General features: G+C 43.4%; 1 protein-coding gene across 5 annotated transcripts in view; it reads right to left on the reverse strand.

Moving 5' to 3' along the window:
* The window catches only part of LOC117186459, a 344,253-nt gene that overhangs the window by 154,375 nt on the left and 174,864 nt on the right, over positions 1 to 15,014 (reverse strand). For all 5 annotated transcript variants that reach the window (XM_033387321.1, XM_033387319.1, XM_033387318.1 and 2 more), the window contains one exon: positions 992 to 1,156. In XM_033387321.1, coding sequence (XP_033243212.1) covers positions 992 to 1,156 — 165 coding nt within the window. The remainder of the gene's footprint in view (positions 1 to 991; positions 1,157 to 15,014) is intronic.

A 15,014-nucleotide genomic window follows, 5' to 3' on the forward strand; every position in this document is an offset into this window, starting at 1 on the left:
CGTCCGTCTGTCCGTCCCTATTAGCACCTAGTGCTCAAAGACTATAAGAGCTGGAGCAACGATGTTTTGGATCCAGACTTCTGTTATATGTCACTGCTACAAAAATATTTCAAAACTTCGCCCCGCCCACTTCAGCATCTGAATTGGATCGTATCATTATTATAGAAAGAAAACAATTTCATTTTTTCTCGCCCTGTCTCTCGCTAACACACGAGTAGCCGGCTTTGCTTAGCGCAAAACATTAGCGCCTAAATCTCAGAGACTATAAAAGCTAGAGCAACCAAATTTTTGGTTCACACTCCTGAGATATCGGACCTTGACGAGTTTGTTTGAAAATTTCGCCACACCCCTTCCTATCCACAAATCTCAGAGACTATTAACGCTAGAGTAACCAAATTTGGTATCCGCACTCCTGTTAGATCTCACTATGAAACGTATATCTCAAAATTTTGCTCCCACAAAGGACGAAAATCTGTTGCATCCACAATATAGCAGATTCGAGAAAACTAAAAACGCACAATCATAGAGAATGACCATATCTATCCGGTTGCTGAATCTGGATCAGATCGGATCATTTTTATAGCCAAAAGGAACAAATCAATTTGCAGTGGCTACGCAGCGCCCGACGTCACGCTCAGACTGATTTTCTGTCTCTCTCGCACGCATTCTTTGTCGTGTCGTTCAATATTAGCGGCGTCTGCCGGATGAGAGCCATACTGACTAAGTATCGGGTATAAATGTAGAGTTGCGGTCTCCGCAGCAACTCACAACGTTCCCCCTCGTTAGTTCTAATTTTTTCAACTAATTCGTTGTATTTAAACCAATATAAACTAATATTTTTTTATTGAAAAATTATAATTAATTCTAAAGTGCTAAAGTGCTAGGGCCGGGACGAGCTTTAAAAAGGATCTTCGCGTCGATCTCTAATATATTTTTTACTGTATTAATAATAAAAAAAAACATCCCAAATAACGTATAATATTAAACTCACCTTGCGAATTGGGTTCAGGCAAATTATCACGAGGCACTAAATGCATAACAGTCGTCTTGCCTAATGGAAGTCCCAGCGCTCCTAACGTTACATTGCAATGAAGAAAACGTCCCTGATAAATCAAACGTAAAATTTCAGCCTTAGAAACGGCTTCACGCGTCCAATCTAAAAAATAAATATGTCTTAGAACTGTGTAAGAATCTATATTAAATAATTTATTTAATTAAATTAAAATAAGGTTATCAAATGGAAACTTGTATAAAGTTTCGGTATTCGTCTTGGACTCCTCTCAGGTATTAGTTCCTTGTTACGCACATCGGCTCCATAATTTTGTAAGAAATTCCATGAATATAATTTAATTTATTGTATGTCTCATATTTTTAAAGTGTATTTTGCTACACTTTAAGTTCACGCAGAGAGACCAGGTATGAGCATGAATTAGAGAAATAATCAATTGCCGATCTTAAGTCGGGAGAACTGAACCAGAGCCGTGGCTAGAGCTGCCTGGCGGGCAGGCATAAAACGCTAGGGGGTGGTCCCCCCGAAAAATATCAACCTGTATGGACATTCGGGCCAATAATGGATCGTGCTGGCAGCACTGGAAGATGCTAAAAAAAAACCTTCATTCTTGACGACTTTAAAATCCCATAAACACTCCCCCGACGGTTCATACCCCCTATCCGGATATTTAAGGGCCATATTGGCCTAAGTGTGGCCCCGCTGAGGGCCGTCCGGGTTAACCTAACCTAACCTTTGTGGTGACCAGAAACGTTTTGGGTTTGCGTTCCGCATTTGCATAAACAGCCGGTATTTTGCTAACATGCCTTTAAATTGTGTAAAAATATAATTTGATTACGAAGTGGACCAAAAAGCGATAGTAATACGGAACTATCACAAAATGTCCGGAAACGGACTTAGAAATTATAAAAATCCGGGAGCGATGAGTGAAGTCTCGCAAAATGCTCGCAGACGGACTAAGAAAAGAGCATTTACCGGACGAAAACCGAATTACGACAAAGTCTCGCAAAACTTTCACAAACGGACTTAAAACGGGTGAAAAATGGACAGAAAACTGAAACATAACTGTTCAAACATGAACATATTATCGTCAATACAATGCCACTATCGGCCCCTTGCAGAATGTTTAAACATAAATATATTCATAAAATTCACTCATGTAACAAAACCGATCTCTAAAGAAATCACATAAAGTAGACAAGTTATGACTGCACGGGTGTAAACAGAGATCTGTAACCCATTAATACGACAACAAAACACAAGTGGAGAAAACACTTAACAAATGCGGTCCTAAAATAAAACTAATGTAAGCATGTACTCAAATAGACACCCTCAGTTAAGTGTATCCTCTGCGTAGGTCTAACGATAATTATAGACTACCAAATTGTACCTCCTACCTCATTGTCAAATCACATATAAGGCTCTGATTTTAAGAATAAATTTAGTTTGAATTTACAACTCAACTCGCAAATGTCTGGACTTTTTTTTTAAGGTCTTAACATAACTGGAAAAATAGCAAAACTATCACAACCGGACACATAATAGAACATGAACGAACATGTTAAACTGCGGCTTGGCAAAATCGCAGCGGAAGAACGTAAACGGGGAGTAAAAATGTCAAAATAGTGCAATAAAAAGGAAAAATTGCTAAGTAAATTATTCTTTATTTGATGGTATAGTATAGTGCACAAAATTTGAGTGTATGTGTATGTGTATATATTTTTGTTAGCTATCTTCGTGTGGATCAGGCCACCTGCGTCAACGAAAATAACAATTTTCCATGGAACTGACTTTGGCACAGAGGCGAAAAAGTGTATTAGGGGCTTTCGGGTTACTCTAGCCATTCGTAGTAAGTATTATTTTCAAATTATTATATGTATATTGTGATATAATAAACATGATTATTTATTTACAGCGGGATTTGAGGAAAGATTTTCTTTAGAAGACGCCGATTTCGACCGAATAACTCAAAAATTCTTCCAGTACGCCCAGGACAGAGTGTCGAAGGGGCGAAAACAAATTAAAATTAATTCACTAATCTAATTATCTATTCATTGTATGTACTATACAAATTAAAAATTAAAATTAATACATATTAAATTACAAATTATTAAAAACAAACAACAAAATTTGCTTCCCTTTTCATATTACTTTCGGCTCGCAAAAGATAACATAAAGGGCTCGCAAACGATATTGCAAAAGGCTCGCAATCTATATTGCAAAAGTCTCGCAAAAGATATCATAAAAGGCACGAAAACGATATTGCAAAAGTCTCGCAAAAGATATCATAAAAGACTGGCAAAAGATCCGTTTTTGAGCTATCGAAAATAAAACTTTCACTGCCACAAACTGAACGACTAGTGATTAATTTACTTATCTTAATTCAGATCTTAATTCGATACTTTTACACGGCTGAGTTTCGCTTAACTCTCGTTTGCGATATCGTTTACGAAGTTTTTGTTCACTGGGAACATATTGCGTGTGTTCTAACACATGCAAAGATGTTCTCTCTGCGTTCTCTCATGATGACGCGTCAGTACCCGAACGCCAGAGCCGAAGTCTCTGGGGTTCTCAGACTGGTAGCCCATCGTGTGACGCTTTCGTAGTATGAACTGGCACATTTATATACTGTATGGTTAGTGCTATCACTCAACCCTAAATAAATGTTCTTCCTTCCTCGCTGACTCTTATTAGATGTTGCTGCAAACGCTCTAGTTTTAGTGTTTACTAATTCCGTTTTCAGCATTTGTCTGGAACATTGCTCTGATACCTAATACCTGAGTACCCGATACTCAAAATGAGTATTGGGGTATATTGGATTTGTGGTGAAAATGGATTTCAAAGATACGAGAAAACAAAAACGCAGAATCGTAGAGAATGATCATATCTTTTATACTGCAGAATCTGAATTGGATCGTATCATTTTTATAGCCAGAATGAAGAAAACAATTTCATATTTTCTCGACCTGTCTTTCTCTAACACACACTATCATAACCGGCTTTGCTTAGCGCAAATTAGCGCATAGATCTCAGAGACTATTCGAGCTAGAGCAACCAAATTTGTAATCCACATTCCTATGATATCGAACCTGCACAAGTACATTTCAAAACTTTACCCCACCCCTTTCCACCCACGCAGAGGACGAACACTTGTGGCATCCACAGATCTTAGAGACTATTAGAACTGACTGTAGAGCTCTCACTGTTACAAAATTATTTGTAATTTTTCACTGCAGAACTCACTGCTACAAGTGTATTTCTTTTTGCTCACTGTAGAGAGCCCACTGCTATAAGTGTGATTCAAAATTTCGCCCCACCCCCTTCCGCCCACACAAAAGACGAAAATCTGTGGCAACAATTTTGAAGATGGGAGAAAATTAAAAACGCACAATCATAGAGAATGGCCATATCTACCGGATTGCCGAATCTTACCGAATCCGAATCAGATGGGATTATTATTATAGCCAACAGTAACAAATCAATTTACATTGGCTACGCAGCGCCTGTCGACACGTTCTGACTGATTTTGTATCTCTCTCGCACGCACTCTTTGTCTTTTAATGTAGCCATACTGATTATATATCGGGTATAAATGTAGAGTTGCGGTCGCAGCTGCAACTCACAACGTTCCATCTCGTTTTTGTTATATTTTTGTTTTCAATACCTTTTAATAATGGAATTTTCTGTTGTCTGCAATATCTCCCCAACTCCACATATATTTATGTAACTGCTTTTATACGAAGCAAAATAAACGTCGTCAGCTTAAATAGCTAACTTTAAGATAAGCGTCTCCACAACTCAATTCGAAACCATTAGCGCTGTCAAATTTTGTCCGGCCTCCCAACCACCAAAATCAGCCCAATCTGCCATCCTCATCTTCATGTTCCAATACCACCCGTCCAAAAAACTAACTTCTCCTGTAGCAACTCCTCCTATCAGAATGTAAAAGGATCACGCAGTAAACTAAGAAAACTTTTTCGAGATAGTGTCACATTTTCATCCCACGTTATTGTGTTTACCTAGAACTGGATAAAACCGGATATTCTTAGTTCCGAAGTTTTGGCAGGTCGGTAAACAACTTGTAGATTTGATCGTTTGTCTCGACGTGCAAGAGATTGGATCGGTCGATTAGGCTATCTGAACGTGTCCGCTGCTTTCGTAAAGCCGAGTTTTCGAAACTTAATAACCTCATTAGGGATTTTCATTGGTCCGCTTTGTACTTGTGCACTGATGTTATAAAAAGCACAAACATTTTGTACAATGCTCTTGGCACATTTTTTTGATTCTTGTGTCCCGCTTTCTTGTCCGATTAGATCTGGAAAACCCCCTTGGTTTACCAAAGAGTTATCCAGCCTAAAAAACTTAAAATCAGGACTTTATAACAAATTTCAGGAAGTTGGTTCTCCTACTTCTCACTCGCGCTATGTAGTAGCTCGGTCAAACTTTTCAGTTCTTAATGCACAATGCTATAAGAACTACCTATCTCGATGCAGGATACGTTTTTCTCATACGATCTTTTTGCCCAATTTTTCCAAACGATCTATTCTGATGAAAGCCACTCTGGTCATCCGTACCCATACGATTTACTGAGGTCGAACGGCATTTTCAGTCCCTTGTTAAATGAATGTTCTCTACTTCATGATCTTTAACTAGTTAAGCCGGTGTTTTCCCCGGGTCCAGACGGGGTTCCAGGTTGTGTACTCAGGTACTGCGCCGAGGCACTGTGTGGACGCTTGCTTAAACTATTCACCCTGTCCATTGATTCCTCTTGCTTCCCCCCGATCTGGAAGGAATCGTTTATAATTCCTCTCCAGAAAAAAGGTAGCAAGTCTGAAGCAAAAAATTATTGAGGTTAAGCAAAGCTATCCTCTATCCCTAAAATTGTTGACAAGATTTTAACTCCGCACTTGCAACATCTCTGCAAGTCACTTATATCTCCAACTCAGCATGGATTTATATGGCGGTGTTGTGAAATCCTCGATACGAGATTTCAATGTTGAGCAGAAATGCTCTGGGGAATCTTTGCGTTTAATAATGTACTACACGATATAGACAATTCGAGATTTATTCATTTGGACTTCAATCAACTTAAACTTTAATCGTAATCGCGTATAGGGTACAATTTAATGGGTAATACGGGTTTAAGCGCGGCCGGCTGCAACTGCTTGATTGTCGCTGTGATTTCGTCGACACGCAAACGAAGAATGTTCTTGGTGATCGGAGACGAGGTTACGCCGCCCTGGCATGAAACGAAGCCGTTCTCCGAGTGGGCAATCGCAGTTAGAGAGCTCTCACTCTCTTTGTAGTTTTAACCCTTAGAAAACCGTCCATGCCGCCCCCAATACTGGGACCAGTATTAGAAACCAAAGGATGTCACATGTGAATGCTCTGTGAATAAATAAAGTGTTCGTTATGGTACATGTATGGTCGAAAGGAGCTAGCAACGGTGGTAGGATTATTCTGAGGTCTGTGGCAACGGTAGCCGACATAGTTTAGAGACCGATCGTTTGTATGCGCCTGATGCTGTTTTCACGGTTGCGACTCTGACTAAACTGTCAGCTCCAGGGTGAACTTCTATTATCCTTCCCACTTTCCACTCGTTGGGTGGCAGTCGGTCATCCTTGACAATTACTAGATCGCTGACTTGTAGATTGTCGGTTTCATGTCGCCACTTTGGACGGGCTTGAGGATGTGATAGCCAATCCGAACTCCAACGCTTCCAAAATTGCCAGATCATTTTTTGTCCTTCCAGAAATTGGACTGTGAGTGGAACATCCCTTGTCGTTACATCCGGCGGAGCTAATAATAATGAATCTCCAATAAGAAAATGTGCCGGGGTGAGGACAGCTAGGTCCTCCGGCTCAGCGCTTAGTGGACATAATGGCCTGGTATTTAAACAGGCTTCAATTTATGTCAGCACGGTAGCAAGTTGTTCGTAGGTCATTTTATATCCTGAAAAGGCTCGAAGGAGATGTTTTTTGACAGACTTTACATTTGCCTCCCAAAGGCCTCCGAAATTAGCACTATGCGGTGGATTAAAATGCCATTGGACGTTTCGGGCCGCTAAAGCAGGTATTACAGTTGTGGGTAGCTCTCGTTTCAAATGTATTTGCCAGGTTTGAAGAGCCCGGTCGGCACCAATGAAGTTCGTGCCGCAGTCGCTATACATGTGTTGACAGTAGCCCCGACGCGCGATGAAACGTTGTAGAGCCATGAGAAAGTGTTCGGTGGTTAAGCCCGTGACCGCTTCCAGATGAATTGCCTTTGTAGCCAAACAGATGAAAACTGCGATATACGCCTTGTAGTTTGTGTGTCCACGGAATCTGGATGCTTGAATTTCGAACGCGCCTGTATAATCCACTCCGGTGGCGATAAATGCACGAGTTGGCGGATTGACTCTATGTAGGGGAAGATCGGCCATCAATTGTGCTGCTGGTTTCGGTCGGTGACGAAAACATCGGACGCATTGTCGAATAATGCGTTTGACAGTTTGTGTTCCGTTGACTATCCAGAATTTGTGTCGAATAGTGGCCAGCGTTAATTCGGTGCCGCCGTGGAGTGCGAGACGATGGGCATTACGCACGACGAGATCGGTAAAATGATGATGATTGGGAATGATCATTGGTTGTCGCTGGCTTATTGGAAGGTGCATTGCATTTCGCAGTCGACCTCTGACTCGTAGAATTTGTTGGTCATCTAGAAATGGGGATAATTGACACAGTTTGTGTGTGCCCGATAGTGCCTTCCCTTCAACCTCAATATTTCTGTCGCGTAGACCTCCTGTTGAATGCTGCGAACGAGATGAATTAAAGCGTTGTCGAGCTCCTGCACACTCAGTGGTCCAGACAGTTTGTCACCTTTGGCTTGAATGTTATGTATAAACCGTAGAACATATGCCATGACTGATATTAACCTGTCGTATGAGGAAGAGTTTTGGATGAAGGTTTCTGTAGCCTCCGAGACTTGCACAGCATTTTGGAACAAAACTGATGGTTTCTCCTCGATTATAGTCCTGTCGATGTCCTGACTAGGAACTCCGTTTGCCGGCCATTGGCTTTCCGGCTGCTGTAGCCATGATGGTCCAGACCACCACAATGGATGTACTGCTAACTCTTGTGGTGCTAAGCCACGAGTTGCGCAGTCCGCTGGCTTTACCGCAGTAGGTACATGTCTCCACTGAGTTGATGTACTATGCTCCAAAATCTGTAGAACGCGGTTTGACACAAAGGTTTGCCATCGGTGGGGATCTCGATTTATCCAAAACAAAACGATAGTAGCATCTGACCAATAGAAGGTTGGCATAGGTGGTCCTGCTGTGCGAAGTTGGTCCCGGATCCATTTTGCCAGTTTAACTGCCAGCAGCGCACCCGAAAGTTCGACTCGTGGAATTGTGATCGGTTTCGTGGGTGTGACTCGACAGCGTGCAGCTAGCAAATGAGTTTGAATCTTTCCGTTTGGTAGTTCTGCACGAATATATGCACATGCTGCATACGCCAGTGATGATCCATCGCAGAAAACATGTAGCTGTAATGACGCAAGCTCGTGGATGTTGAAGCGCAGCCATCGTGGTACTTGAATTTGCTCGAAATATGGCAAGTTCTGTATGAATCCCTGCCATCTATCAAGCAGTTCGGTTGGCAGCGGTTCATCCCAGTCTAGTTGTGCTATGCTGCCATCGTTGCGTTTGATGCGGGCCATCCATGAGTCCTTGAGTATCGCCTTCGCGGTCATGACACAGGGCGTGATGAAAACTAAGGGGTCGTACAGTCGGGCGACAGTGGAAAGTAAAGAACGTTTAGTATGTGCGTGACTGATTTCAAAGTTTATCTTGAACCCAAAATAGTCTTGATGTGGATGCCAATAAAGACCTAAGGTTTTAACGGGATCTTGGTACTCAAACTCTAATAATGTCTTACGAGATAAATGGTCTGGAGGTATGTCTTGTAGCAGAGAAGCGTCATTCGCAGAAGTTCCATTCCTGCTGATCGTAAGGCTCCGATCAATTGATTTTGAATTTCTAATGCTCCTTCGCGAGTGGAAGATCCGCTTTGTACATCATCAACGTATATTTCATGTCGAAGGACCCTTTCCGCGAGTGGCTATCGGTCGCGTTCATCCTGCGCCAGTTGATGTATGACGCGAATGGCTGTGTAAGGAGCTGAAGCGGTTCCAAACGTAACTGTGTTGAGAAAATACTCAGCTACCTGGTTGTGTTCGTCATGCCAAAAGATGCGTTGATATTGCGATTCCTCTGCATTCATGTCAATGCATCTATACATCTTCTGAATGTCGGCAGCAAAAACAAAACGATGGAAACGCCAATTCAGGACCACGCCGGCTAGATCGTTTTGGAGCGCTGGTCCGGTGCATAGGACGTCATTGAGCGACTTTCCGTTTGTCGTTTTACAGGAGGCGTCATATACTACTCTAACCTTAGTAGTGACACTTTCCTCCTTGAATACTGCGTGATGAGGCAAGGTGCAACATGTGGACTCGATTCCATTCTCCTTGCTAATGATGCAATGCTGCTGCTCCTTGGTTGTTACTTTGGTCACCTGGCCTAGTTGAAAGTACTCATCCATGACCTCCGAATATTTGACTTGCAGCTCCGGCTGCCGTTGGAATCTTCGTTGAAGCATTTGGAATCGATTAATTGCGATTTGACGTGATTTGCCTAGCACCTGCGAAGGGTCAAACAAACGCTTAAGTGGTAACCGTTCCAAATACTTGCCGTTCCGTTGACGGATGTGAGTTCCTTTAAAATGCTCCTCGCACCATCGCTCTTCTGGTGTGAGCTGTTTTGCAGAACCGAGATGCTCCATTTCGAAGAATTTCTGGACGAGATTCTCTAGCCTGTTGTGGTGACATCTAATGGTGACAGCGTGTGAGCGTGTGGAAGTGGCTCGACCAAAGACTATCCAGCCAAGCTGAATGTGCTGTGCAATTGGTTGATTCTCCTTTCCTCTGCGGATATCTGAAAGCAGGATCTGTGGGATTACGTCCGCTCCCAGCATAAGATCAATCCGTTGTGATTTGTAGAACGTGGGATCGGCGAGTTCTATTCCGTTCAAATGAGGACATTGTTGCAATTTGATGGATTGTGAAGGTAATTGCGATGTAAGCGTTTTAATTATAAACGCAGTATCAATGGTAGTACAAAACTGTGAAGTACAAGAACTTAATGACAATTCTGTAGTGTAGGTACACCTGTTCTTGGAGGTGGTCCCAACTCCAGCAATTTCTGCCGAAATTGGATGCCGCTTGAGGTTAAGAGCCTGCACTGTGTGCTCTGTAATGACGGTTCCTTCCGAGCCTGAATCCACTAACGCACGTACCACAGCTTATTGGCCAGTGTGGGGGTTGTGGATTGTGACCAGGGCAGTGGCCAGAAGGACAGTGCTGGGTCCGTGATGCGTTGCCGTAGCGGAGACTAGTTGCGCAGAGTGTGTTTTCACAGACGAGTCGGTCGCTGCAGACTGTGGATGACCACCGGAACTAGTGTTGGGAGCCACTGGGAGAGGCTGTGCAGTGCTCTGAGTAGGAAGTGGGGTCCTAGCGTAGAGTTGCGTAGGTGTAGCCCTGCCAGACGAGTCGCTCGTTGTATACTGCCAGGAGTTACCGGAACGAGCGCTATGGAAGACTGCGTGAGGGTGTGTAGCCACCTGAGCAGGAGATGGGAAGTGCAGCAGTGTATGGTGTCTTTGACCACACTGCGTGCAGTTCCTTTTACTGGTACATTTTGAAAGTCCATGGGAACGGCTCAGACAGTTGAGGCATGCCTTTGCCTGATCGACGATGGCTTTCCTTGCAAAGCCGTCCTTGGACAGAAGGTCCGGGCAATGCCGAAGATTGTGACTGTCGCTACAGTACGGGCAGCGAGTGTGTTCGGCAACCGCAGTCTTGGCGTGGAAACTGTTGCCCTTGTATGTTACGTTGCCAACTGACTTCTTCGGGTGCCTTTGGTTGACAGGCTGCGGCACAGGTGTCCGCGTCGTGGAGTGGACTCGATTTTCGAACACATCGATGCTGACGAGACGGTCGTTGAGAAATGATTGCAGCTGAGAAAATGTGGCAAGTTCGGCAGAGCTTCCGAGATGGAGCTCCCAAGCTTGCAGTGTCGTGCTTGACAGTCTGGAAAAGAGATGATGAGCCATCCAATGCTGAACATCTAGATTCTTGAAAGCATTGAGACAAACCGTCGCAACATTAAGCATATGTTTTATATCAGCAGACTGCTCCTTTGTCAACTGTGGCAAGTCATACAAACCGTTCATATGGTACATAAACTGCAGCCGTTTGTTGTCGTATCGCTTGAGGACGAGACTCCAAGCTGTTGCATAGTTATTTCCCGCAAGCGCCATCTGCTGAATATCTTCGTCGCGATCCGAGGGAAGAGCTTGCTTCAGAAAATGAAACCTTTGAACGTCGGACAGTTTCTGGTTGTTATGGATGAGTTGAACAAATGCATCGTGAAATGCCGGCCAATCCACAAACTTGCCTGTAAATGTCGGTACAAGTAGCTTGGGCAATTGCACTGATGATACAGATGGATTTGCTGGCTCTGGATTCTGCTGTACCGGTGGTGCTCTTGGACATACATTTTCGTAGGCCTCTGATATGATGCTGAATGCCGTTGTATAGTCTTCATCAAAGCGAAAGGCCACTTCGCTGGACACATAACTATGCGTACTTGGACATCGAAGTATTAGTAAACGGTGGTGATTTTGCTCAAATTCACCTAAGAACCGTTGCAAATTTTGTAAGCGCGTTTGAAAATAAGCTTTTGTTTTCCGATCTGCGCCATCCTTTCTAAAATTACGCACCGTTTGATTAACCCGCGCAATGAGATTTGTCTGAATAACACTGAGATTGTCGATCTCCACCTGAGGATCGGCTTCGAGGTCGTGGGACTCGGCTGTTGACATGTTGCTGTTATATGTGTATGTACCTTTCTCACCCTTAGTTGCAATCTCTTTGACCCTGTACAAAATACACACAACGAAACACTTACTCTGGTACTCGGGAGTGCTTCTCTTTGCTTAAAGCGTAGCTTAAGAGAACTTGCGAGTCGTTGTTGGTGTTGTCCGAGCAGAGAGCAGAAACTGTGCTGATGTGAGCGTTGAGTTGAGGCCTTGTGTCTAGCGATGATGTGCAGCAACAGAACGATCGTTGTCTTCTTGGTCTCCGCTTTGCACGAGAGAGAGGCTGCTGTCTAACCGTCGGCTTGCGTTGCCCTTTGTGTGCTGCAGTGAGGCTACTGTCCAGGCGCAGAGCTATCGTCCGATCTTCTTTGTCCCTGCTTCGTGCGAGAGATAGCGGCCGCTGGGTAAACCGTTGGTTTGCGTTGTGTTTGCCGTTTACAGTTGCAGCCGGTAAAATATGATTTTATCTGTACATTTAACTGAACGCGGAACGAGGTAGAATCATATGCGGATAGTACGAATTAAACGCGGTTCCCCCCATGGGCCACCAAAAATGTTGCGAGATTTCAATGTTGAGCAGAAATGCTCTGGGGAATCTTTGCGTTTAATAATGTACTACACGATATAGACAATTCGAGATTTATTCATTTGGACTTCAATCAACTTAAACTTTAATCGTAATCGCGTTTAGGGTACAATTTAATGGGTAATACGGGTTTAAGCGCGGCCGGCTGCAACTGCTTGATTGTCGCTGTGATTTCGTCGACACGCAAACGAAGAATGTTCTTGGTGATAGGAGACGAGGTTACGCCGCCCTAGCATGAAACGAAGCCGTTCTCCGAGTGGGCAATCGCAGTTAGAGAGCTCTCACTCTCTTTGTAGTTTTAACCCTTAGAAAACCGTCCAGGCGGCGATCAACCACCACGAACTTGTTAGAGTTCACCTCTTTCATTATTAAAGGCTTTCAAGGTAACTTTTAGAGAGATGTTATTTACACCGACTTTAGTAAAGCATTCTTTTGGCACATAAAATTTACCTTTTAGGGTTTTCGCCCAACCTCCTTAGATGGATTTCTAGCTATCTTTGTTCCAGGTCTCAAAGAATCCTCTTCAAAAACTCCCTCTCTTCACCAGTAAAGGTTTCTTCGGGATTACCACAGGGCAGCCATCTAGGCCCCTTACTCTTCACACTCTTTTTTAATGACTTGCCTTAGGTATTAACATACTCTCGAGTACTTATGTATGCGGATGATGTTAAACTCTTTGTCCAGTATAAGGACATTTCTTTCATTCTCGCTTGCAATCCGATTGTTGGACAGATTTTCGCTGCCGTTGCAAGGGAAGTTCTTGTACCGAAAAGTAAAAACGCAACCATTCATATGTAAGGTTTATTTGTGACTAAAAAAATGCTCTGCTCGCAGGCAGATAGAGACCGAAAAAAGGGAAAACAAAAAGGGAGATAAGAGAACGTCGTTTCGTTACGTCTCTCACTCATACGTCTACATATTCATATGTCTGTCAATACATGCGTGCATTGCTAAAGATCGTCATTCTTCAACACCGATCTCAATAACTTTCAGTCAAACTTGTTACACCTTAATGCCTCGAAATGCAATGTTATGAGATTTCATCGTTCTAGCCTCTTGTTGGCTCCATATACCCTATGTTGTGGTTCTCTTGAGAGAATTACCCTGGTGGATGATCTTGGTATTATATAAGACCCCAAGCTAAAGTTTTCTGAACACATTTCTACCATGGTAAATAAGGCCATGGGCGTGCTTGGGTTTATAAAGAGGTGGTCAAGGGAATTTGACGACCCCTATATAACAAAGACTCTCTATATCTCGCTAAGTCGTTAAGTCGCAAAGCACACAAGGACCATATATAATCAGTCCAGAAAAACTCTTTTCTTTTTGCTTTACGCGGCCTCAACTGGGATGCAAAAGTGAGATTACCATCTTACCCTAATAGATTGCTTTTAATAAACCTTTCATTCTTAGTTAATTGTGGAAAAAGTTTTGCTGTTGGTCCTTTAGTGTCGGAGGCAGACTTGGCTTTTGCATTGTATCACCTTGGGCACAATGAGGAGGCGCAGAAGGCGGTGGTAGAAGTGGTAGTCTCTTCAAGTCTGCCATCTGCTGATGCGGCGGAGATGAGGCACAGAACCCACACAAGCCGCTGACAGGCTACAAGTCGTCAGTTAAGTATCCTCCAGGACTAAGCCAGCGACCCCCGACACACTGACCGCGAGGGAAACGAGCCTTAAGAAGAATCACGAATTCGACGTGCGGAGATACGAGCGGCTGCAGGCCGGCAGAGAGAAAACTCCTTTGAGTACACCCGTCATTGCGGCAGAGAAGGATCCATCATCCACATCGTACTGCGTTGCAATACGAACGATAATCACTTCTTCTGGGGAAGTAAGGGCACAAATTTCAGACGAGATTGTTCGAGGACATCCTGTCAACAAACCTTTCTGTGTGCAACCAGAGAGAAAACCTCACTTTCCGTAATGGGCCTCGAACGACGACTCCTTCGCCCTCGAGGATTTGCATCGCCACCTGGGAATGTACCAAAAGAATGAAAGGATATATTGAAAGGTGCTACGCTAGATGGGCACGACAAAACCTCCTAGGGGCGAACCCTTAGAAAACCGATTCATACCGAAAATATAAGATACTGTTCACACATGAACGTGGTTACGATTTCTACTAAACGTACGAATAGACCTAAGTAAATATTGGGCCATAAGGCGCTAAGATTTGAGTGGAAGTGCACTGTTGACCTAAATAAATATGCAACAGGCAGCAGGATCAGTTCCAGTCTACAGATATCCTATGGGCTATTACTCCTATTATGAATTATATAATTTTTATACAAAAATACATCCAACTGCATGTTAATATACGGAGACCGCTTCTAGACAGTATATCGCAGATGATAATCCATACTCGAACGAGAGCAGACAGGCGGTGGAACATAATCTTCAACTGTGGGATCTCACGCTGGCTCTGATCACATAACGACCCTTAACCTACCAAGACTCTCCTGATCTTCAGGAAAAGCCAGGTGCGAACACTGCCG

The sequence above is a fragment of the Drosophila miranda genome, chromosome XR, assembly GCF_003369915.1.
Source record: "Drosophila miranda strain MSH22 chromosome XR, D.miranda_PacBio2.1, whole genome shotgun sequence".
Lineage (NCBI taxonomy): Eukaryota > Metazoa > Arthropoda > Insecta > Diptera > Drosophilidae > Drosophila > Drosophila miranda.